The 24,818-nt window shown below is 42.2% G+C and overlaps 1 protein-coding gene and 1 pseudogene across 3 annotated transcripts in view; both read left to right on the top strand.

The window, feature by feature from the left end:
• Nucleotides 1-5,721: 5,721 nt before the first annotated feature.
• The window catches only part of ZMPSTE24 (zinc metallopeptidase STE24), a 40,998-nt gene continuing 21,901 nt past the window's right edge, over nt 5,722-24,818 (top strand). Inside the window, exons 1-6 of one of the 3 annotated variants that reach the window (XM_019429108.2) lie at nt 5,723-6,035; nt 8,423-8,569; nt 15,200-15,286; nt 16,930-17,046; nt 17,860-18,012; nt 19,535-19,676. In XM_019429108.2, the coding sequence (XP_019284653.1) occupies nt 5,913-6,035; nt 8,423-8,569; nt 15,200-15,286; nt 16,930-17,046; nt 17,860-18,012; nt 19,535-19,676 (769 nt within the window). In that variant the 5' untranslated portion in view covers nt 5,723-5,912. Of the gene's footprint in view, nt 6,036-8,422; nt 8,570-15,199; nt 15,287-16,929; nt 17,047-17,859; nt 18,013-19,534; nt 19,677-24,818 lie in introns of all 3 variants that reach the window. The other 2 variants (XM_019429105.2, XM_019429107.2) reach the window with 2 other exon arrangements.
• Nucleotides 19,689-23,286, top strand: LOC109254857 (60S ribosomal protein L30-like; annotated as a pseudogene).

Here is a 24,818-nt window from a genome sequence, read left to right as displayed (position 1 = left end):
TGTAAGATGAGACATCACGGTATAGTGTACTCAGTGTAAAAACAGGTTAGTAAATACAAGGTAGGGCCAGGAAAGGCTTTGCAGAAGTGACACCTGAGTAGTCCCATAAAGGGTTACATAGGCAGACAATGAAATGGAAGGTATTTCTGCTGGTGAATCACCACAGAGCCATATAAAAAAGAGGGTGGCTTGGCTGGAGAAGGAGAGTTTCAGGGTGGCTAAAGCACTGGCTATTTTCTAAGCTACAATGAAGGATTTGGGCTTCAGGGTAAGACACACTAACTTCATCCTCAGATCAGCTTTAATTGATGATGTGGTGGGGCGCCTGGGTGGCTCAATGGGTGAATCATCCAACTTCGGCTCAGGTCATGATCTCATGGTTCGCGAGTTCATGTCAGTGCATGCTGACAGCTCAGAGCCTAGAGCTTGCTTCAGATCCTGTGTCTCCCTCTCTCCCTGCCCCTCCCCTGCTCATACACTGTCTCTCTCTGTCTCCCTCTCTCTCTCTCTCTCAAAATAAGTAAACATTACATTTTTTTTTTTTAAATTCATGATGTGGTGGGGGCGCCCGGGTGGCTCAGTCAGTTGGGCGTCCAACTTCGGCTCAGGTCATGATCTCGCGGTCTGTGAGTTCGAGCCCCGCGTCAGGCTCTGTGCTGACAGCTCAGAGCCTGGAGCCTGTTTCAGATTCTGTGTCTCCCTCTCTCTCTGACCCTCCCCCGTTTATGCTCTGTCTCAAAAATAAATAAACATTTAAAAAAAATTCATGATGTGGTGAACAGAAGACGGAAGTTACCAAGTATGCATTATCTGTTAGTGCAGGTGAGGAGTTTGTTCACTATGCTGCTTAAAGAGTGCCATGCAATCTTTTAAATAAAGTCAAAGTCTCAAGGCACCTGGCTGACTCTGTCAGTGGAGAATGTGACTCTTGATATCGGGGTCCTGAGTTTGAGCCCCATGTTGGATAGGAGACTGCTTTAAAAAAATTTTTTTTTAATTGAAGTCATTATCTCCATTTTTGCACAGTCCACATTTAAGTGTCTTCCTACATAGTTCTAGTCATCTTGTTTCAGTTACTTTTCTGGGGTATTTCAAAGAAAGTGTCAGAAGAAGGGCCCAGAAGAGTAGACTGATGTCATGTAATGAAGGGCCTTAAAGGTCATACCATATTGTTGGAAATGGGTCATTGTAGGTTTTTAGACAGGAGAGTGACATAGATTTGGTAGTCCGTATGGGAGACAGAATAGAATGATCTAGATGTAAAAGATAAAACAGGCTGGCTGCTTGTATGAGGATGCACGGTGTGGTAGAAACTGATGGAGTCACCTTGTTTCTGGCTCTCAGCTATCCAGAAAGGGTGTGTGGGTCACACCACAGTCACAAGAGACTGATACCAAGTGTTCGTTCCCAGTGTGGGGAGTGGGTCATTCTTGAGACCAGAGTACTTATGTCCAGGGCATCAATTAAGGAAACTTGGATGTGTGGCGAGCAGAAAATCAAGGCAAAATGGGGAAAGGGCTTGAGAGCTACTCTGTCGTTCAGGTCAGTTGGGCTAGACCAACTATCCTCCACCACTCCATAGGGAGGAGAATCCTTCCCCTCCACATTCAGTCTGCCTCCTTTGGGAAAACCCTGATGACAGCCTGTTGGGAGGCTCCCGTTTCAGTCTTCACACACACCAACCCTTCTATTTACAAACACTATCTCTCTGCACAGGGTAGGAAAGGATTCACTTTCCATAATTCACTTCTCCCTTTACTGCTACCACCCTAGTCAAAGCCCCCATCATTTCTCACCTGGATTCTCAAAATGGCCTTCTAACTGGACTCCCTGCTTCCATCTGTGTCCCCATTCAATTTATTCTCCACACAGAGGGCAAAGATACATTACTCCTCTGCTTAAAACCTTCCAATGGCTTCTTAGTTCACCCTGAGTAGAAGAGGTCAAGTTCTTGTCTAAAGGACTGTGCTTGATGACATGATCTGCCTCACCCTCCTTCTTACTCTCTCCTCTTTCCACACCCTCTTATTCCTTACATACTAAGCATTATCTGACCTTAGGGTCTCTGCACTTTCCCCAGATACCTATGTGGCTTCTTCTCTTACTTTCTTTTGGGTGTATGCTCAACTGTCAATCTGAGAGGTCTTCCTTGCTTATTTTATGTAAAGAAGGTGCCCCTCATGCCAACATAGTATAGCCCCCTTTTCCTGCTTTTTCTTCACAGTACCTATCACCTCCTCCACTTCTGTCATGCATTTGCTTATAATCTGTCTTCCCCTCTATCTACCCCAGCCTACTAAGAACGTAAGCTTCAGTAGAGAAAGGGGTTTTGTCTAGTTCACTGTTATATCCCAGGCACTCAAAACAATGCCTAATACTTAGCAGATATTCAATATTCATTGAATGAATGAGCGAATTCCAGTCTTGACTTTTAGCAACCTCTTACCAGCTTCCTGTTCCTCCATTTCTTTTTCTTTCTTTTTTTTTTATTTTTAAAGATTTTTTAAAAAAATTTTTACATTGATTTATTTTTGAGAAACAGAGTGAGACAAAGCGTGAGCAGGGGAGGGGCAGAGAGAGAAGGAGACACAGAATCTGAAGCAGGCTCCAGGCTCTGAGCAAGCAGTTAGCACAGAGCCTGATGCGGGGCTCGAACTCACAAACTGTGAGGTCATGACCTGAGCCAAAGTCGGACGCTCAACCGACTGAGCCACCCAGGCGCCCCTGTTCCTCCATTTCTTCAGATACATGGTGACAGATAACACTGTGATGCAGTTCTCTCGAGCTGGGGGAGCCTGTAGCTAGTCCTTTTTGTTTGTTTTGTTTTGAGAGAGAGGGAATAAGCTGGGGAGGGGCAGAGAGAGAGAGGGAGAGAGAAAGAATCCAAAGCAGGCTCCATACTGTCAGCACGGAGCCAGACGCAGGACTTGATCCCACAAACCGTGAGATCATGACCTGGGCCAAAATCAAGAGTTGGACGCTTAACTGACTGAGCCATCCAGGTGCCCCTGCTTTGTTTTTTTTTTTGTTTGTTTGTTTGGTTTTTTTAAAGTAGGTTTCACGCCAGTGCAGAGCCCAACGTGGGGCTTGAACTCATGATCCTGAGATCAAGACCCGAGCTGGGATCAAGAATCAGACACGTAACTGATGGAACGACCCAGGGACCCAGGTGCCCGAGTAGCTAGTCTTTATAAGGCACTTGTTCAGAGCCATATACATTGCTGAAAGCTTTACATGATTTTTCTCATTTGATCTTCACAATAGGAGGCGGTAAGTACTATTATTCTCATTTCACTGATGAGCAACCAATGCACAGAGAGGTTAAGTAACTTGCTAATATGTGGTGCAACTGTGGCTGGCAATCAAGCAGCCTGATTCTAAACCTGTGCTCGCTTTAGTCACAGCATTTGGTTGGCGGGAGTTTCTGTGAGGCTTTTGGACAAACTGCAGCAGGATGGAGCTAGATGAACCCAGACAGGTGAAGGCAAGAAAAACAAAGAGGGCGTGGCAATGATAGCCCAAGGGACAGGGAATTTTGAAAAAGTGTTTATCCCCTCATATTTTTAAGTTGATAGCTAAAGTTTTCATCACAAATGTATTAATTTTTTTAATGTTTTTATTTTATTTTTGAGAGAGAGACAGAGTGTGAGTGGGGGAGGGGTAGAGAGAGAGGGAGACAGAACCTGAAGTAGGCTCCAGGCTCTGAGCTGTCAGCGCAGAGCCTTGACGTGGGGCTTGAACTCACAGACCACGAGATCATGACCTGAGCCAAAGGGATGCCCAACCGACTGAGCCACCCAGGGACCCCCGATCACAAATTTCAATAGTTGCAATGAATGTAAACTCTGGCAAACTGTAAATAATGACAATTTAAGATAACACTGTCAAATCACTTTTTATAATGTATCCAACAGACTCTATGTTACAATTCAGTGACCACCATCATCCATTTAAAATTACACACAAGCTCTTTAACATTTGGTAATTCTATATTGTTCTTTCATCTCTAAATTATATTTACTCCACAAAATGTTATCCAAAGACAATAATTTTTACATTTCAAAAACCTTTTACTGATCACTTATTCGTGATAAAAATATGTATCAAGGGAAATTAAAAACATTTTTTCCCTGTAATTGTATGGCTTTATGTATTTGAGTTATTCTGAGCTGAGTAATATTACAATTATCTTTAATATACAGCTGCTCAAAATGACATGATTATAAATTTTGATAGTACATAAATATAAAAGGTAAAATTCTACTGGAAACACATCTCTCAGTGAGATAGATGAGGGTTCCCCAGAAATTAATTCATGTATCTAAATGACTGTTTCTTACTGCTAGATTAACAGGGTTTTTGCTTCAATTTTCTTTTTTGTTTTCATAGATACAGTGCCAAGAAATATGACTCACGAGGGAATGCTGGTAATTCTGTTACAGAATTGTCGATCAATTCTTTGGTTTTCTTCTGAGTGATAGCCAAAAGTCAAAGAGTGCTCCTTCCTCAGTGGGCAGTTCAAATAGACCTACTACCAATTCTGTTAAAAGCAAAGCAAACCAAGCAAAAACCCGGAAACAATCTAACAAAAGAACTTGTTATCCAGTCATTAGAGTCCTTCACTTTCTCAAGTGATTTTTAATTATACTGATTACTTTTCTCTTCGAGGCATTTAGGAAGAGTTGGGAAATTCGAGATATTGTTAATTTCAACACATCTTTAGCATTACAATATTACTGTAATTTAAATATATTTTAGTTGCAGCTGCAGATTTAGCTCAACTTATTGTAAATAATAATTATGCAAATTAGCAACGCCAGCCTCTTTGACAAACCAACTAACCAAATTAGGCTTCTCTTTGGGGAGAAAAAAATTTCCCTTTTCAAGTCAAATAAATGTGTTAACAGGCGCCCCCGTGACCACATGTCACTTCTCAATCCCAAAATAAACATGGCACTGAGCTTTGACAGGGGTTGGTCCCTAAGGAAAGTAAGGCTCTTTCAGTTCAGGTGTTTTTAACCCACGCCTTCCTTGCTTTGTTCCAGGACACACTCTCTTAGGCAAGATGCCACCCCGCCTTCACGTGGGGTGGCAGAGGCGACATCTTTAAACGCAAATCTCATCACTACCGCCCACTGTCTAACAGGTCTGCACTCGGAACACCCCAATATGGGCCCAAATCCCGCACTAAGAATGCCTAGTCTCGCTCTCCGCTCTCCCTTTCAGCCCTAAGGTGTCCCGGGCACGCCAAGCCACAGTTTGATCTGCGCCAGGTCAGAAGCACGGTTTCCAGAGCCGGCGAAGTCGGCCCCTCTGCGGCTCTTCCCCGCTTCCTCACGGCGGGAGTGGCGGCCCCCTCTGAGTCAGCCCCAGCTCAGTCCCGACCACCAGTGGGCTTGCGCTGGCCGGGAAGGTCCCGCGCAGGCTGCAGCCCTGCCAGGGCAAGCCAGGGACCGAACGACGCCACCTCCCCCTCGGGGGAAAGCGACAGCTCTGCTGCGTTGCCGGGCCCAGGAGGGAGGCCGGAACCCTCGGCGAGAGGGCGGCGTGGGAGGGAGGGAGGGGGAAGAATGTTGGTGCAACGCAGCTCCGAGTGATCTGACCTGGCGGCCGAGCCGCAGCGGCCGCAGGCCGGAACTCGGCGTGTGGACTTCGGCCCGCCTTGGGCCGGAAGTGGGGAAGGCGGGATTGTCCTTTTCCTGCAGAAAGTAGGAGGAACCGGGGGCGTCGCCGTGGGGAAGAGTGTTGGTGTAACACTGCCGGCTGCGCCGAGGGGTAGGATGGAGGCGGGTGTCGGTGTAGGGGCGCTCGGAAGGGACGGATATCGCTGTGGCACTGCGGGGACGCTCTGAGGGGACTGGTGTCGGTGTGGCACCGGTGCACGCTGAAGGAGCTGGCGGAACCGGGTGGCCATGGGGATGTGGGCGTCGCTGGACGCGATGTGGGAGATGCCGGCCGAGAAGCGTATTTTCGGGGCCGTGCTGCTCTTCTCCTGGACAGTGTATCTTTGGGAGACCTTCCTAGCGCAGCGACAGGTGAGCCTAGACGGGGCCCACCTGACCCCGACACCTGACCTGCCCGGGCCAGCGTCGGTCTCGACCCGCAAATCCCTGGATGATTGCTGCGGCTCCAGCATCAGCCTCGACCCTATGGGTCCCTACTAGGCCTCCTAACTTGGCCCGATGGCGGGCTTGGCCTTGAGGGTATCTGGTGCCTCTGGGAGGTTTTCCGCGACGTGATCCTGGGACCCAGGCCGGTTAGGGCCTGGTGAAAGGGAAGTCAGGGCCGACTTGAGTTGACTTGAGTCGTGCCTGGCGCACAGCTTTCTTAGGATCCTCAGGCCCAGACTTATCTCCTTTACCTTTGGCAGAGACCCATGAGCCTTTAAAAGGAAGATGCAACATTTTTACCAGTCACAGCTTCCCGGTGATGCTCAACCATGGGATTAGGACACCATTTTCTGAAAATAAAGACTTAACAAATCCTTCTAAGGACCTGAACTTTTTTCCCTTAAAAAACAAACAAACAAACAAACAAACAAACATGTATACAGTATGTTGGTTTGCCCAAAGAACAATATGTTCTTTTGTTTAAACAATTAGAGCTGTAAAATAGAAACTGGAAGTTACTTAATAACAGTTTCCTGGAGGTAATCATAATGAACGGCCTGCTGTTGGAGATGCAAACTTTTAAATGAGATAGATCTTAAGTTTGTCTGCTTTATTGTCTCTGATTGCTGATTTGTTTTATCTACATTCTTCTATGTTGTCATTGTGTCAACCTGATGGCTATGAGAACCTTTTTTTTAACTGCCAGAACTCTTTCTTGAGCATTACCTTCCTCTACAGTACACATTTCTTCTCTCGGGTTACTTTCTGCATGAATCTTTAAATTGGAATTTTTAGTTTTTCATCAGTGGCTGAGTTGTGTCTTGATCTCTTCTGTTAGCCCAGGATCTTTTTTTGTTTACTTATTTTTTAGTCTTTTGAGTCTTTTTTTTTTTTTTTTTTGTCTTTTTAAAAAGTAATCTCTATGCCCAATGTGGGGCTCAAACTCATGACCCCAGGATCAAGAGTCACATGCTCTACCAACTGAGCCAGCTGGGTGCCCCCTAGTTCAGGATCTTTAAAGAGGTATTAAGCTGTATAGCACTAAGTTCTCTGACATAGATATCTTTGGATAACTTTATTAGTACAGAATCTTGAGGTCCTAAAGAAGATCCTTTGGATAAGGTAAACACAGTATATAGTGTCTAAATTGAGGGGCTTATTGAACATCCATCTGTCTTACTTTAACGATAAGCCCAGTTACAGTAACTGCTTTTTGAGAATGTCTCCTTTACTCAATTATGCTTTAATTTTTTAAATGTTTTTTATTTATTTTTGAGAGAGCGACAGAGAATGACTGGGGATGGGGCAGAGAGAGGCTCCAGGCTCTTAACTGTCAGCACAGAGCCTGACGTGGGGCTTGATCCCAAACTGTGAGATCATGACTTGAGCCGAAGTCAGATACTTAACCGACTGAGCCATCCAGGCGCCTCCTCAGTTATGCTTTAATGTAATGCCTTTTATTGAGGGTTTGGTAAGGTGCCCAACAACGTATAGGGAAGCCATGTGTCATAAAACCATTGTAGGAGATACTGTCCATTATATTGCTTAGTTTCTGTGCCCTGTATTATGTCCCGTGGTCTGAAATTTACCATTTCGAATTTGGCATAATGATAAAGTTTGTCTTTTATTTTTTTAATTTTAGAGATAAGAGTGTGTGAGCAGGGGGGAGGGGTAAAGGGGAGAGATAGAGAACCTTAAGCAGGCTCCATGCTCAGTGCCAAGCTCCACCCTGGGCTCGATCCCACTACCCTGGAATCATGATCTGAGCCAAAATCTAGAGTTGGGTGTTCAACTGACTGAGCCACCCAGGTGCCCCAAGTCTGTCTCTCTTGAAGACCTGATCTGTTTCCATTTGTCATTCCTCAGATTTCTCTGAATTTAGCTTCCAGGACCAAGTTTAGTAATTAGCTACAATATCTGTTAATACTTATGGCTAGCATGGCTTCCTTCTCCTTTCCATGAATTTGTTTTCTATATTATATAGGATGTATGTTTTTCTTGGAGTGAGTGGTACCCTTTGTGATGTACAGTTTTGGTTTACATGTGCAGACTGAAGTGTGATGACAGCCCTGATTTTAATTTTCCCTTGTCAGCTAGCCTCCGAGTCTCTTGTTCTGCTTTTACTTTGCTGTGTCAGTTGTCTTCGCGGTCAATGCACTTGATCAAACGTAATATTTGTGTATCTGTAAAGCAAATTCAGTAGGCTTAAGTGACAGGTTAAGGCTGTAACTACTCAGTGTTTGATCATAAATGACTGTTGTAATAAAGCGTTGGCTTGAGTGTCTCAAAGTGTTTTCTTCAAAATATTTCAGAGACGGATATATAAAACAACAACTCATGTACCACTGGAGTTAGGACAGATCATGGATTCAGAAACCTTTGAGAAATCCCGACTGTATCAGCTGGATAAAAGTACTTTCAGCTTCTGGTCAGGACTCTATTCAGAGATTGAAGGCACTGTGAGTAAATTACTTTCTGGAGAGACAACTTATCGAAATGTTTAGTACTCTGTAATGTTGGTTTTCATTTTGTATTCTTATGACACAAAAGAGGGTACCATATCTACACATCCCAGAATGTTTTTTAACCTTTGTTACCAGTAATAATGGGTGTGGAGCAAAAGAGGCTCATACATAATTGTTAGTGAGTTGAAAACTGTGGCATATGATAACTATCGTAGGTCAGGTGTGAAAAAGAACCTTCTATTATAAGATATTAAGATCTTCTTCTTCTTCTTTTTTTTTTTTTTTTTAGTTTATTTATTTATTTTGAGAGAGAGAGAATCCCAAGCAGGCTCTGCACATGAGGTCAGTGCGCAGGGCCTGACACAGGACTCGAACCCACAAAACCGTGAGATCGTGACCTGAGCCAAAATTCAAGAGTTGGATGTTAAACCAACTGAAGCACCCAGGCGCCCCTCTGAGATATTCAGCAGTCTTTACAGGCCTTCCTGCCTCCGTCTTAACTTTTCTTTTTTTTTTTTTTTTAATTTTTTTTTTTAACGTTTATTTATTTTTGAGACAGAGAGAGACAAAGCATGAATGGGGGAGGGGCAGAGAGAGAGGGAAACACAGAATCGGAAGCAGGCTCCAGGCTCCGAGCCATCAGCCCAGAGCCCGACGCGGGGCTTGAACTCACGGACCGCGAGATCGTGACCTGAGCTGAAGTCGGACGCTCAACCGACTGAGCCACCCAGGCGCCCCCCGTCTTAACTTTTCTACTGCCCTTCACACGGCAGCCAGAGGAACCCTGAAGGATAATTCTGATCATGCTGTTCTCCTACATAAAACCCATCACTGGCTCACTGTTTCCTTCTGGGTGCAGTCCAGATTTTTTGGCATGAGTTTTGGGGGTACTTTTGACCTGGCCGTTGCTTACTTCAGCTTCATCTTTTTATTCGTTCCCCCAAATTCTTTCTCCTTTTTTGTCCAGCTTGGTTTCTTGTAACTTTGAATTTTTTCACATGCTAGTATCTATCAGGGGTGCTCACCTCTACAAGTCCACTCTCTTGCTGGAGGCTGATTAATCCCCACTCTTCCATTAGGTTCCAGCTGAGACATCATCTCTTCTAAGAAACAGTTTGAGGGGCGCCTGGGTGGCTTAGTCAGTTAAGCCTCTGATTTCACTCATGTCATGATCTCACGTTTCGTGAGTTTGAGCCCCACATCAGGCTCTCTGCTATCAGCACGGAGCCCACTTTGGATCCTCTCTCTCTCTGCCCCTCCCCAGCTCACGTGTGTGCAACGTGCTCTCTCTCTCAAAAATAAACATTTAGAAAAATTATTAAAAAAAATAAAAGAAACCATTTGAATCTTCCCCTGTCCCTCGAGACTGGTTAAGGCAGCATTCTTCCATTATTCCTGTCAGTACTTATCACATGGTGAGACTGATAGTTCTTTATTTTTATTTTTTTAAAGTTTATTTCTTTATCTTGAGAGAGAGAGAGGAAGGGAGAGGATCCCAAGCAGGCTCCGCATCAGGAGCATGGAGCCTGACATGGGGCTTAAACTCGCGAACTGTGAGATCATGACCTGAGCTGAAACCAAGAGTCAGATGCTCAACCAACTGAGCCACCCAGGCACTCCAGACTGATAATTCCTTAAAGAAAGGATACTTTAAGGTCTTGTAATCATTTGGCATCTAGTGACTGGCATAAAATAAGCATATAATCCATATTTCTTCAATGAAACAAGTGATGGGTCATTTTTTACTTAGTAAAACAGACCCAGTCTTCCCCCCATGCTGAAAGAAGAGAGGCTGTATAGTGTAGAGCAGTGTTTCTCGGTCTTTTTCTCATGATCACCCCTGGCCCTGTATCTTTTTAGACATTTTTTTCTTTTATTAAAAAAAAATTTTAAAAAGTATCTATTTTTGAGAGAGAGACAGAGCGTGAGTGGGGGAGGGGCAGAGAGAGAGGGAGACACAGAATCCGAAGCAGGCTCCAGGCTCTCGGCTGTCAGCACAGAGCCCAACATGGAGCTCGAACTCACGGACCGTGAGATCATGACCTGAGCCAAAGTTGGATGCTTAACCGTCTGAGCCACCCAGGTGCCCCTAGACATTTTTTTTCTTAATCACCCCTCCATGAAATTTTAATACCACAGATAAACTGTATATCTGTTTCTGTACTGTATGTATGTATATCTGTGCTTTATAAATAAAATGAGTAAGGTTTCTTTTCATTCCCAAACACCAGTTGTTGGTTTTCCACCTCCAAGAACAATTGAAGGTACATGGTGTGGAGGTTAAGAACCCAGGTGGCTTGAGTCTGAATCTCAGTTCTGCCATACCAGCTCTGGGGCCTCAAGCAAGCCACCGCTTCTGTGCCTCAGTTTTCTCGTCTGTTAAAATTGTGTAGTGATATTTCCTCATTTGTAGTGTTGTTGAGAGGATTAAATGAGTTAATATGTGTGAGAAGATTCGAACAGTGCCTGATCCATTATCAATGCTCTGTAAGTGTTGGCCATTATTATTTTTATCATCATGATCGAGATTGTCATCACTATTCCTCTAGACCTCTTTTAAATCTCCAGTACCACTAAGAGAAAGATTCCTAAATTGAAAATAAATGAGGTCAGCTACCATAATTGTTTCCTCAGTTATAGAGAAGAAACCAGCTGTTCAGAGCTTTGTTAAATGATGAAAACATTTCCAGCTAGTTTTCCTTGACAGTTACGGACTAGTGTGATTAGAACCAAATTATTACAAGTCTTTCCTATTTCCTCAGGATGATGCAAAGTAGCGAAAAGTTAAGGAGAAGAGTTAAATCTTATCTGAAAAACAAAATTCATTTGGCTTTTAGGATATGTTGCAATTACTAGTAATTAGTCTTCTCAATGTTGATTTTTTAAATTATATTTTTTACAAGTCCAAGCCTGGTTTAGTTACAGAGATATTGAAGATTAGTATCGAAACTTGATGCTTTCCAACCAAGCCAGGCTTTATTGTGGTTTATATTTGGCTTTGATTAGTTTATCTGAAGCATTTCTTTTGTTAAGGTCCAACTGTGAAATCATCCTTCAGAGGGAGAGATGGAAGCAGAGGTGGTGAATTTAGACACCGTTCTCTTTCCTCACTGATGTTTGATTCTGTGAAGTTCTTTGGCTTACCCCTCACAGGGCCATTATAAAAAGACAGGCAAAACATTTTCAGTCTCTTTCGTTGTCACTAGTAAACAGTTCCAGGAAAGATGGGCAGTAGCTTGGTTGTTATAGTTGGTGAGCATGGGAGTGGTCTAGTTTGTTCCAGGAGATGACAGAGACAGGGAAAACACATATAGAGAGTTTTGTAATGTGCCTGTTTGATGTTACAACAGTGCTTTGAGGTAGAAAGGGTAGGCATTGTTATTCCCTTTTTGTGGATGAGAAGGTGGAGGCTCAGAGAAATTAAATGGCTTGTCCATTTAACGGCCAAGTGACGATAATAAGTGGGAGAAGTGGGTTTCAAACTCTGCTCTTCTGAGTCTTTAAAATTGCATTGAAGAAACCATTCTTAAAACTCTAGGGACCACATCATAAATGTGCTGAATTTATCCTTGAGGAATTAGTAGCTCTATTTACCGTTCGATGGGAAGCATTTTGTGTTACTTTGAAATCCTGTTCTGTTTGAAGACAGGTTCATTAATTCCTATTTTGTGTTGATTAAAGTTAATAAGTTTTTATATTTTGGTCACAAAGAACAAGTGCAAAGATTGATTTAAACTTTTTGTTGCCTCTTTTCTTCTATCCGAAGGAACATAAGCAGAGGCCTTGTGTGACCAATTACAGGTGCCACTGTTCACGCAAATGTGACAGAGCACCCAGAGAGAAGGTGTCCAGCCTTTCTGAGACAGGCTTTCCTGGTGTCTCACAAATGTCAGTGAAGAGCCTGATCAGGAAGTGGAAGGGCTGGACAGTCGAGGAGGGCAGTGTAGAAACATTGAAATTGTTGCTTTTCCAATTTCTGTGGGTTTCTGAGTGAGCACCTTGGCCTTCTTGAGCCTCGTTTTTTCCCCCCTCTTTGTGATGAGAAGCCGATACATATTATACCATATCTCACATGGTTTGTGGCAAGGACTGAATGAGTGAGATGATGTCGATGAAGCCATTAGTACACTGCTCAATACATAGCAGTCACTTCGTCACTGGGTTTCTTTGGGCAAGTAACTTTAACCTCTGATTTTCAGGTGTCTCATCTATAATGTGGTAATGACTATATGTCTTGCCTGCTTTCCAAGAGTCTAGTGGGATCTTATGTTTAAGAGTGATGGAGTTGTGGGGCGCCTGGGTGGCTCAGTCGGTTAAGCATCCGACTTCGGCTCAGGTCATGATCTCACAGTCCGTGAGTTCAAGCCCCGCATCAGGCTCTGTGCTGACAGCTCAGAGCCTGGAGCCTGTTTCAGATTCTGTGTCTCCCTCTGTCTCTGACCCTCCCCCATTCATGCTCTGTCTCTGTTTCAAAAATAAATAAACGTTAAAAAAATATTATAAAAAAAAAGTGCTGGAGTTGTTTTTGTTCAGCTCATTAGTTCTTGTTATAAGACATCCCAGCAGCCTGCTCAGTGAGATTATCAATAGAGGGAAACTTTACTGTACTGGGTTTTATATTTCATTTCCCAAAGTATACTAAACAAGGTTTGCCACAGCAGTTTCTAAAAGCATTCCGAGATGCATTTGAAGTTCATATTAAAACTACCCTTGATACATACTTAAAAGCTGGACTTTTAATAATAGGTGTTTTAACGTTTCACCAGAAGGCTTATAAATCCTTAATTTTGCATTATTTATTAGGATTAAGAACAGGATGAAAGAAGTGCCGTCTCAAGTCGATTAGTTCAACAGGCGGTGCATATACCAGACAGTGGTGCCAAAGCATATCTTTTGGGAAGACGGGGTTTACATTCAAGATTGGGTTAGGTGAAATAGCTGGACGAAGAGTTAAGGGAGCCTTTAAGACAGCAATTTATTAAACCCAAGATTTTCAGACTTTGGTGACTGGGCCTGGAGACTGCTGGGCTCCACTTCCAGTTCCTGATTCAGTGGTTCTGGGGTGGAGCCCGAGTATTTGCATTTCTAACACATTCCCAGGTGATGCTGCTGCTGCTGCTGCTGCTGTACAGAAACTATATTTGAGGTCCATGGTATTAAACCAACCCAGCATACAGGGAAACATCTAAAAGATGGATGGCACCAAGTGTGGGTGAGATTGTAGGGAACAGGAGCCCTCAAGTACTGCCGATGAGGGTGTAATTTGGCGTAAACACTGCAGAGAACAAGCTGATAATAATAACAAATACATTTACCAATCATCGTCGATCGATCTAAAAATATGTAGAGTGCAAAAAGCAAGTTGTAGAATAAGTACAATATGATGTTATTTATATATAGTCTCAAAAAGCATATATAAATCACTATATTATTTATGGATACATATATAAAAATGGAAAGTAGATTGGAAGGCTTCCCGTGAAATATACGATAGTGCCAAAACCTGTCAAAACCACAATGAACCGTGTGTGAACCAATGAGAATATTGTGCTTCTAACCAAGGAGTGTGATTGATCGTTGTGTTCCTGAGACTCCAGGGAAAGGAAAACTAAACCGATTCCTCTTTAGTTCCATAAACTTAGTATCTGTTGTGGCAGGTTGTGTTTTGTAAGCATGCGTTCTTTTCAGATTTTAAGAGCAGCTTGCTCATTCGAATGTCATGGTGATTTGGTGAATATCTTTGTTCACTTTATCTGCCCAAGACAAAGGGTGGTGCTGAGAAGGGGGCCTCCTCCTATGAAACCCTGACTCCTACCTCAAGATTCACCTTTTCCTTACCTGGGGAAAGCACAGATATCCCATTCTGTCCCTCAGTTTGGTAAGTGGACCTGACTCTCCACTTACACTGATACTAATACTTTGTCCTGACGGATGGGGGCTGTTTCCTTTTAGGCGAAAGCCACTTAGGGAGCCACATAGCCTTGGTCAGATCCCATTTATGTGACTCATTAGCCGTGAGATTCTGGATAAATTGCTTACCTTTTCTAAGTTTAGTCCCTGATCCATAAAACTTTTGTTGTGGTCTTTTGTCAAATTTATTGATTTATTTATTTATTCATTCATTCATTCATTCATTCATTTATTTATTTTACAGCTTCACTTTATAGAGACATAATTCACATACCATGCTAATTTATCCGTATAAAATGTACAGGCATAAATACTTTACCAGGCTAAACTTAGTATCTCAATTGGTTTGTATCCACGTAAATGCATATTTTAGCCTAAATAAGATAGGTCTCTTTTTTCTTCAGAGATAATTATTTTGTCGTTTTTTTCTTTTCTTTTTTATGTTTTATCTATATTTTGAGAGAGTACGAGTGGGGGAGGGGCAGAAAGAGAGGGGGACAGAGGATCTGAAGCAGGTTCTGCACTGATAGGCTGACAACAGAGAACCCAATGCAGGGCTTGAAGTCACGGACCACAAGATCATGACCTGAGCCGAAGCAGGATGATCAACCAACTGAGCTACCCAGGCGCCCCCTGTCCCTTTTTCTTTATGAAATGTTCTCATCTGATAATTTCTAGTCTTCAAATTTAACCAAAGTATGTCTTGTTTTATAGCTTATTCTTCTTTTTGGAGGAATTCCTTATCTCTGGAGACTTTCTGGACGGTTCTGTGGCTATGCTGGCTTTGGACCAGAATATGAGGTATGTGATTCATTAGCATATATTTTTTAGAGTCTTACTTTTTGCTTGGCCAGCTATATATGGAAGTTAATTTTTTGGCTCTGTCTTAGGCTTGCTTCTCCGTTTGTACAATCCTTGTCCACACATGCTATGTTAGGATAATGCTAGTTATTGTAGCACACTCCAGAATTTCAATAGCTTATCACAATACTTTATTTCTCAATCACAGAATAGCCTCGCATGAGTATTTTTGGCCAACAGGTGACATTCTTCCACATGGGGAGCCAGGGACCCAGTCTCTTTTCATCTTATGGCTGTGCCGTCTCCTGAGTGCCCCAGAGTTCTCTGCGTCCAACAGGCAGGTGGAATGAGGGGGTGGAGAAAGTACACCCTCTTCTTAATTCCCTTGGCTCTGTAGTATCCTTTGCATTCACATCCTGCTGGTGAACCAGTCATTTAGTCTCAGATGTAAGGGAACTGGGGAATGTGTGCTTCAGTTAGGCAAGCTATTTCTCAGGGACAACCCCTTCCAGTGAAAGGGGAAACAAGAATTTCGTTGAACCCACTCAACAGACGCTCTGTACCATACGCAGTTAGCAGATACTTCAAACAAGGACAGAGAATGTATCTTTCAGAGTCTCCTTGGAGCTCTTTGAGTCGACTACCCATTCTTACAGAAGTTCCATTCCCTGGGCAAAGCCCTAAGCCTGAGACTCCCTGACCTGTGGTGGATGCTAGGACACTGCCTCCTGACTTCTTGTTGGAAATTGCCAACTCTCTTCCCTCTTTCCTGATTGTTTATTTGAAATGATGGCTCTCTTCTACATGTATAGGTACCTTGGGTTTTAATTCAGCTCATCCTGTGTCCCTTTTCTGTATACCTTTTTCTAAATCAGCCAAACTCTTTAATTTTTTTTTTTTTTTTTGACATTTATTCATCTTTGAGATGACAGAGAGAGACAGAGCATGAGCGGGGAAGGGGAAGAGAGAGAGGGAGACACAGAATCCGAAGCAGGCTCCAGGCTCTGAGCTGTCAACACAGAGCCCGACGTGGACTCAAACTCACACACCGCGAGATCATGACCTGAGCCGAAGTCGGACGCTCAACCGACTGAGCCACCCAGGCGCCCCTCAGCCAAACTCTTTAAAGACGTGATCTAGTATAAGTTTCTCTGCCTTGTCCCAACCAGGCTTGCCATCTTGTCCTCTTCCACTTACAGGGTGCTCTTTTCTCTCTCCATGCTTTTGTAAATTCCAAGGAGTTCTTCCTTTCCTTGTCTCTCCTGTCCCTTTAGTTTACCTCTTCAGAGTGGCATCCTGAGTCTCCTCAGCTTTGTAAGCCTTGCAAGCCTTGCTTGAATTCACCAGCATATGTAGCTGTCTCTCATTTTTTCGTTCTTTTAACCATTTTGTCTATATGGCTTCAGGTGACTTTCACATAGTGCCTATGTAATAAAAGAAACATTGTTTTATTGCCTCCTCTGGCAAGTAAACTCTGAGGTACAGATGTTGTTTCAGACTTTGTAACCCATAGAATCAAGCACATTGCTTGAAATCCTGTAAGTACTCAGCAACTACCTATTGATTTGTTCACTGATCATTCATTTGAAGAAGGAATTAATATTACAGTATAAAAACCGCTGCTGTTTTCTTCTTGTGTTTAGATCACTCAGTCCTTGGTGTTTCTCCTGTTGGCTACGCTTTTCAGTGCATTGACTGGTTTGCCATGGAGTCTTTATAACACTTTTGTGATAGAAGAAAAACATGGTTTCAATCAACAGGTAAACTAGAGAATACAAATATTCTCTTTTATTTATTTTTTTATTAAAAGTTGTTTTTAATGTTTATTTATTTTTGAGAGAGAGGGAGAGAGAGTGCGAGCAGGGAAGGGGAGGAGAGAAAGGGAGAGAAAGGGAAGGGAGAGAGAAAGGAGACACATGACCTGAGCCAAAGTTGGACGACCAACTGACTGAGCCACCCAGGCAGGCGCCCCTCAGATATTCTCCTGTAAATATAAAGACTTCTTTGTGCTTTTTTTCCCCTCTGCTGGTAATAATTGAAGCATAATTTGCTATTTTAGAGCATGAATTCAGTGAAGGAAAAGGAACTACAGATCATAGGTTAAAGTCTTGCCATAAACTTTTCTAGTACTAAAGTCTAGTATCCTTTTGCTAACATTTAAATGGGTTGATTTTGAACTGTAAAATGCCAGACATTTACTTGTCGTCTTAGACTACCTAGTGTCATATAATATAGACTCACTGCCTTTTAACTGTTAAAATTGCTTTAATAGGGGCGCCTGGGTGGCTCAGTTGGTGAAGCATCCGACTTCGGCTCAGGTCATGATCTCATGGCTCATGAGTTCGAGCCCCGTGTTGGGCTCTGTGCTGACAGCTCAGAGCCTGGAGCCTGCTTCAGGTTCTGTGTCTCTCTCTCTCTGCTCCTCCCCGACTTGTGCTCTGTCTCACTCTCTCTCTCTCAAAAATAAATAAACATTAAAAAAAATTAAAAATAAAATTATGTATCCTTTATATTCACTTATTTACTTTAAAAGCAGTTTCTCATTTTCTTGTGATGATCTTTTCTTTTTTCAGACTTTGGGCTTCTTCATGAAAGATGCAGTCAAGAAATTTATCGTGACTCAGTGCATTTTATTGCCTGTGTCTTCACTTCTACTTTATATTATTAAAATTGGGGGAGACTATTTTTTTATATATGCCTGGCTGTTCACATTAGTTGTTTCTCTGGTGAGTAAAATCTTTGTTTCATTTTCTTTTACAAAATTTTCTTGGCAAGATAACTATGATTTAATCTTCATTAGCATGTAAACAGTTCTTGAGAAGCAAATGAAATATAAATAAGTGGTCATCTAAATTTCCCCCTTGGTTTCTGCTTTTGGGTATAGAAATAGGAGAACTGACCCTGACCGTAGATTTTTTTCTCCTTATGCTGACTCGGATCCTAGAAGCTGGTTATTAGTTACCGTTAATAGTTGTCAGGCAGTTTTGGGCTGTGCATTTGTGAGTTGTCACCAGAATGGGTGACTAGGTTTGATCATTCAGTCATTCTTTACTGAGCTCCAGTGCCTAAACATCATGGATGTTTTGAAGGGAGACTAGATTTAAGAGCGATAAGAAAAAGAAACCCTAAACCTGCCTGATTTTTTTCTGCCCTCTTTCCCCTGCTTTTTCCCTCCTCCATTCTTGCTTTTTTATCCCTTCTTCTCTGTTCCTTTCCCCTTTGCTCCTCACTTCTCTTCTCCCTTTTCTCCCCTCCCCTCTCTTCCTTCTCCCTCCCTTCCCTCTCACCCCGCATCTTCCCTTCCTCACATCTTTGCTTCTTCTCTCTACCATATTCTAAACCACTTCACAACGCACACACTACAACACAATGAAAGCAGTCTGTTCACAGCTCCCAGAAAATAGCATCTATCAGCTCTTCAACTCCTCTGATGATGAGGTGTATTTTAGTCTGAATTGCCATGGTGCTCACTGCTTCACTTTCCACTGGTGGGATCAAGCTCCAAGAACAGGTGCTAGTTGGATTTGCACATATCTGTGTATGGCCAATGAAGTGAGAGGAAAGAGCAGACGGAATGTTCCAGAAATGCTTAAGGAAGTGCCATTTCAACCTCAGTGTACACTGTGGGTAATTAATTTTGTACACTACAGGTAATTAATTTTAGTAGACCACCCAAATAACAGCACACAATCAAGGTCTAGTAATTAATTTTTAGCAAAGAATGCAGGTCTCTCGTGATTACTCTGAAAGGCAGAATTCCAAGTTATGATGGGCTTATGAAGTAGCAGAAAGTCCCAAGATAGTTTTTGAATGGACCATTTGACTTTTCAATTATTACCACATAGAGACTACTCACTTTGATTTAATTTAACAGATACTGAGCACTTATTATCTGGTAGTATTTGGGTTGGGAATACCAGAACAAATGAAAAGATCCATGTTCTCAAGGCTAAATCGTGTAGTTGTTTCAATGATTGAATCTGTATAAATAGCAGTGTTTCTTCAAGAACATATTCATAGGGCCGCCTAGGTGGCTTACCCCGGTGGGGCTCTACTGACAGTTCGGAGCCTGCTTAGGATTCTCTGTCTCCCCTTCTCTCTTTGTCTGTCTCTCCATCCTCCCCTGTGCATTCTCTTTCTCTCTCTCTCTCTCTCTCTCAGAAATAAACATTTAAAAAAATGATGGAAAATCAGATTTCTAAAAAAAAAAAAGCATACTCATAGGTTGTTCTGACATTTATTTTTCAGGTGCTTGTCACAATCTATGCTGATTATATTGCCCCTTTATTTGACAAGTTCACACCTCTCCCTGAGGGAAAGCTTAAACAAGAAATTGAAGTAATGGCAAAGAGTATTGACTTTCCTTTGACTAAGGTGTATGTTGTTGAAGGTAAGGCTATCCGGGGGTAAGGAGGTTTTACTCAAGTGTTTTGATTTGTTAGGATTTTACATTTTGGCTTCTGAAGATTTCTAGGACTTGGTGGCAGAGTCCAGGGATAGAAACTGGTAGCCTGATACCAAGCCTGCTCTTACCTGCAGCTGTGTTGGGTTGGCTTTACCGTGTTGGTTTTAAGTTTTGGCCAAGGCCTTTTTCACTGCTAGTTGTATCGTGTATATGACACTGGTTTATATACTTCTGTTACCTTCCTGGCTCCCTCAGGGAATGGAGTTGGACTTTCGCATAGTCCAGTTCCACTTAGCTCTAGTTGGGGGCTTATAAAATAAAACCAGTGATGCTGGCTTTGTCTCATCCAACAAAACTTCCAGTGTTCTGGAGGAGTCCGATTTCACTTGCACGTACACCAGAAACTGTAGTACCATTGGATACTTCAGATTAGTAGTTCTCTGCTTTTTTGATGATTGCTTTTGAGAGTTAAGCTCTGTATTAGCTTACATAAGACTACTAAAGTCTCAAGCCCAAAAAGACATAGAGTAAAACTGTTGTATGATACCATGACTTTCAGAATCTATAATTAAAGGCCATGTAAATGTGTGAGGCACTGGTTCTGCCTCTGCCAGTGGGATCTTGGACGAATCCCTTCACGCCTCTCGGTTTCGCTTTTGCTTCTCCTAAACCATAGTTTGGCAAACGTTTTCTGAAAAGGGCTAGTCAATAGATATTTGAGGCTTTGTGGGCCACATGGTCTCTGTTGCAGCTGTTGAACCCTGCCATTAATTAGTACAGAAGCAGTCACAGATAATGCATAAGCAAATGAGCATGGCTATGTTCTAATAAAATTTTATTTATAAAACCAGGTGGGAAATTAAATTTGTCCTGCAAACCATACTTTGCCCATCACTCCTTTAAATAAAAAAAGAAAAAAAAAATCAGTGAGAAACAGCTGTACTGAATGAAGGACTAGAACCTGAGAAGTAACTGCAGGGCCAGGGAGAAGAGATGACTGCGATGGGAAAGAATGAATTAACAGCAACTAGAAGAGCATAGAAATCTCAGACTTGTAGTGGCTTCTGAGGTTATACAGCCTGGCTGACTGCACAATTGGGACATTTCCATGGGGGAAATGGTAGAAGAATGACAATTCACACTACTTTTTTAGCCTCTGGGATCACTATTTTAGTGAATAGTAAACTGGAAGTGCAGTAATCAGTGCAGAAGCATGGTCTCTGAGGGGTTTTTATTGAAGGGGGTGGCCTGAGTTGCTTATCACTTAAGTTATAATCAGAGAATATGAAATGACAGCTAATGATACCAGAATAGAGGTAATCGATGTGTAAATATATACTGTCAGTGCCATATGGTTTTAGATGAAATAAGGACGGCTTTATGGAGAATTACAACATGAGCTGGGACTTTATGGAAAATAAGGATTTTTTTTTTTTTTTTCTTTTTTCTCACTCCCTGGCCATCTTGTGGGGCCAGCCCACACCTAAGGCAGGAAGATGGTGGCCGCAAAGATGAAAAAGCCACTGGAGTTGATTAACTCTGGGCTGCAAATCAATATGAAAAGTGGAAAGTATGTGCTGGGATACAGGCAGACTCTGAAAATGGTCATCCTGGCCAACAACTGCCTAGCCTTGAGGAAATCTGAACTAGAGTATTATGCCATCCTGGCTAAAACTGGTGTCTGTCCCTACAGTGGCAATAGTATTGAACCGGGCATAGAACGTGGAAAATACTGTGGCGTATGCACACTGGCTATCATTGATCCAGGTGATCCTGATACAATCAAAGCATTCCAGAACAGACCAGTGAAAAGTAAATCATGCAACTTTTTTTTTTTTAATATAACTGGCCAGAGCGTGTTTAAAAAAAAAAAAAAAAAAGATTTGAGTAGGTGGAGGGTGGCATATGAGAGGTCAGGTTGTGACATCAATAGGCTTGGGTTTGAATGCTGTTTTGTTCTGTTTTTTTATAGTTTATTTTTTAATTTACATCCAGGTCAGTTAGCATATAGTGCAACAATGATTTCAGGAGTAGATTCCTTAATGCCCCTTCCCCATTTAGCCCATCCCCCCGGAATCCTGTTTTTATCACAAATTACCTGTGTGACTTTGACAACTTACCTTTGCTAAATGGAAGTTTACTGATCTGTAATGTATGTTTTTGTTCTTAATGATGATCACAGTCCTCAGAAATACTTTGAATGACTAAGTGTTGTTACTACTAATAACAATACACATTATGGATTTGTAAATTGACAGGGATATTGTAGTGAAAAGTCAACAACATTCTGTTCTCAGAAGGTACCAGATAGCAGGTGCTGGGCAGAGAATCTAGTGTGATGTGATGCAGGATGACTGCGTAGATACTTTATTGGGTCATCAGGCAGGACCTCTCTGAGCAGATGCGTGTTAGCTGACACCTGAAGGAAGGAGCCATCCATGCTGAGATTAGTAGGAAGACCTTCTAGAGCTTTGTGTCTTCAAGAAACAGAAGAAAGTCCAGTGTGACTCAGCACCGCAGAAGGGTGTTGTGACATGAACAGTGTGAGATATACACAGGAGTCAGTCCACACAGGCCTTTGTAAATCACAGTAGGACCTTGGGTTTTATGTTAAGTTCAAGGGGGGAAAATCCATTAAAGATTTTAGTGACATGGTCTGGTTTGTAGTTTTTAAATATTGTGGGTTGCTGTGTGGAGAAAAGGTTGTAGTGGGAGGGCAAGAGTAGCAGCAGGACGAGCAGTTAGGAGACTGTGGTAGGGGTCAGCGAGGAGGTAGGGCAGCTTAGACTAGGACAGTAATTTCCAGAGTGAAGTGGATGCATTGGAGATATGTTTCAGAGGTAGAGTTGATGGAATTTATTCAGAGATTACCTGTGAAGGAATTGGGGAAAGGGAGACACTTAGGGTAATGACCTAGATTTTTGGCCTGAGCAGCTGAAAAATGATAGTTTACTGAGATGGGAAAACTGAGCAAAGAGCAGGTTTGTGGGGGATTAAGTTCTACTGGATTAAGTTCTACATTTTGAGGTATCTGTTGAACACTGTATTAGAGTTCCTCAAGCAATGATTAGCTCTGAGTGAGCAGTAGAACCAACTGTGGCTAAGTGAAGCAGGAAAATTCCTTATTGAATCAATGTTTGATAACTCACAAAGTCACCGGGAAAGTTAAGTTTACAAGCTTGGAAAATGGACTGTTCCCAGGGAGATGAGGAGGTTAGAATCACATTGTAGAACCAGTCTGGTGTGGACCCTGCTCTTGCCTCCTGCTGTTGAATTCAGTAGTTTGCTCCCTTATATCATCCCTACCACTGGTATCCATAGCATTAATTCCTCACTGCCCTGGTTCTTTGCATAATTAGCTAAATCTTGAGAGTCCCCAGTAGGTGCATCTGATTGAACCAGGGCACGGGCTAACTGCCAGAAGTGCTGGGGATGTGAATATCTGGCCTTTTAGATTTCTCAAATGAGAAGCAGTCTCCCACAAGACTTACATGGTGAGAAATTTCCTAAACTCTGAAAGGAGAATTCAGCATGGAGCAGGAAAACACACACACACACACACACACACACACACACACACACACGAATATAAATAACAAATCTGCATTAAAGACCTCCTTGTGGAGATATGCAGATGTCAGATAGGCAGCTGGATATGAGTCTGGAGTTCTAGGGAGAGGTCAGGGCCAGAATATTGATAGGGAAGTATCTGGCACATAGATGGTGTTTAATGCCATGAAGAGGGCACTTAGAGAAGAGAAAGGGGCTCAGGTTGAAGTCAGTAGGAGAGGAAGAGCCAGCAATGGAGGCTGAGGAGGAGAGACCATTGAGGTAGCAATAAAGCCAGGAGAAAGTGGTGTTTCTTTTAAGACAGGAAAAGAAAGTCTTTCAGGGAAGGAGTGGTCAGCTGTGTCAAATGCTGCCGAGGGGGTGCCTGGCCGGCTGAGTTGGAAGAGCAAGTGACCATTGATCTCAGGGCTGTGAATTTGAGCTCCCATGGGGTGTGGAGATTACATAAATAGATAAACAAAAAATGCTGCTGGTAGGTGAAGGTAAGACATCATAAGACATGAAGACACAAATGGCGGTGCCTTACATTGGTTTTTCAGAATTCTCAAGTATATTACTTCGTATCTCAAGTGGTATCATTAACCCATTCAGTAAACAAGCATTATTGAATATACTACATGCCAGTACAGTGATACAAAGAGCTTATGGTCTAGAGCAGGGACTCTTAAACTTTAGTGACTATAAGAATATTCTGGAAGTTTTGCTAAAAGACAGATTCTTGGGCTCCATTCCCAGGTGTTTTATTATCTACTTTTAACAAGCTCCTCTTGGTGATTTTGGTATAGGTATTCCTTGAGCTACACTTTAAGATATTAATTTCATTTTATTTTATTTATAAGCGTACAATTTGCCTACTTCCATAAATAAGGCAGCTTCTAAGAAGTATTTTTAATTTAAAAATTAGAATCGAAGGAGACATAAATGAGATAGAAGTGTAAGACCTCTGAATTACACATAACTTTCCAGATGCTGAGGTCCTGAACTACTGACAAAATTGGACCACGTGTTTGACTCTTAATTTCTAGGCAACAAAACCAAAAGATGAAAAAATAAACACATAAATAGGCTAATATTTATCAAAGTCTTACTATATTCTAAACATGTATACTTCTATATATGTAAATATACTGTATTCTAAATATATTGTTGGGACGCCTGGGTGGCTCAGTTGGTTAAGCATCCAACTCCGGCTCAGGTCATGATCTCACCGTTTATGAGTTTGAGCCCATGTCAGGCTCTGTGCTGACAGCTTGCTCAGAGCCTGGAGCCTGCTCCAGATTCTGTCTCCCTTTCTCTCTGCCCCTGCCCCACTCACAGTCTGTCTCTGTCTCTCTCAAAAATAAACAAACATTCAAAAAAATAAAAATATAAATAAATAAATAAATATATATATATATTAAGCATATTTTATACTAGAAGTGTGAATAGATACAAAATACACATTTTCTGTGAGACATCTCAAATTCTCAGGAGAAACAAATGTTTTATCATTTCTTTTTAAGAAATGTATATAAGTAATAGTAGTAGTTTATGGATCAGGTGGTATACAATTGATTT

The sequence above is a fragment of the Panthera pardus genome, unplaced genomic scaffold (genome assembly GCF_024362965.1).
Source record: "Panthera pardus isolate Hobbes unplaced genomic scaffold, ASM2436296v1 HiC_scaffold_11, whole genome shotgun sequence".
Classification (NCBI taxonomy): Eukaryota; Metazoa; Chordata; class Mammalia; order Carnivora; family Felidae; genus Panthera; species Panthera pardus.
The sequence above is the reverse complement of the archived record's forward strand: the minus strand, read 5'-3'. Positions and strand labels throughout refer to the sequence as shown.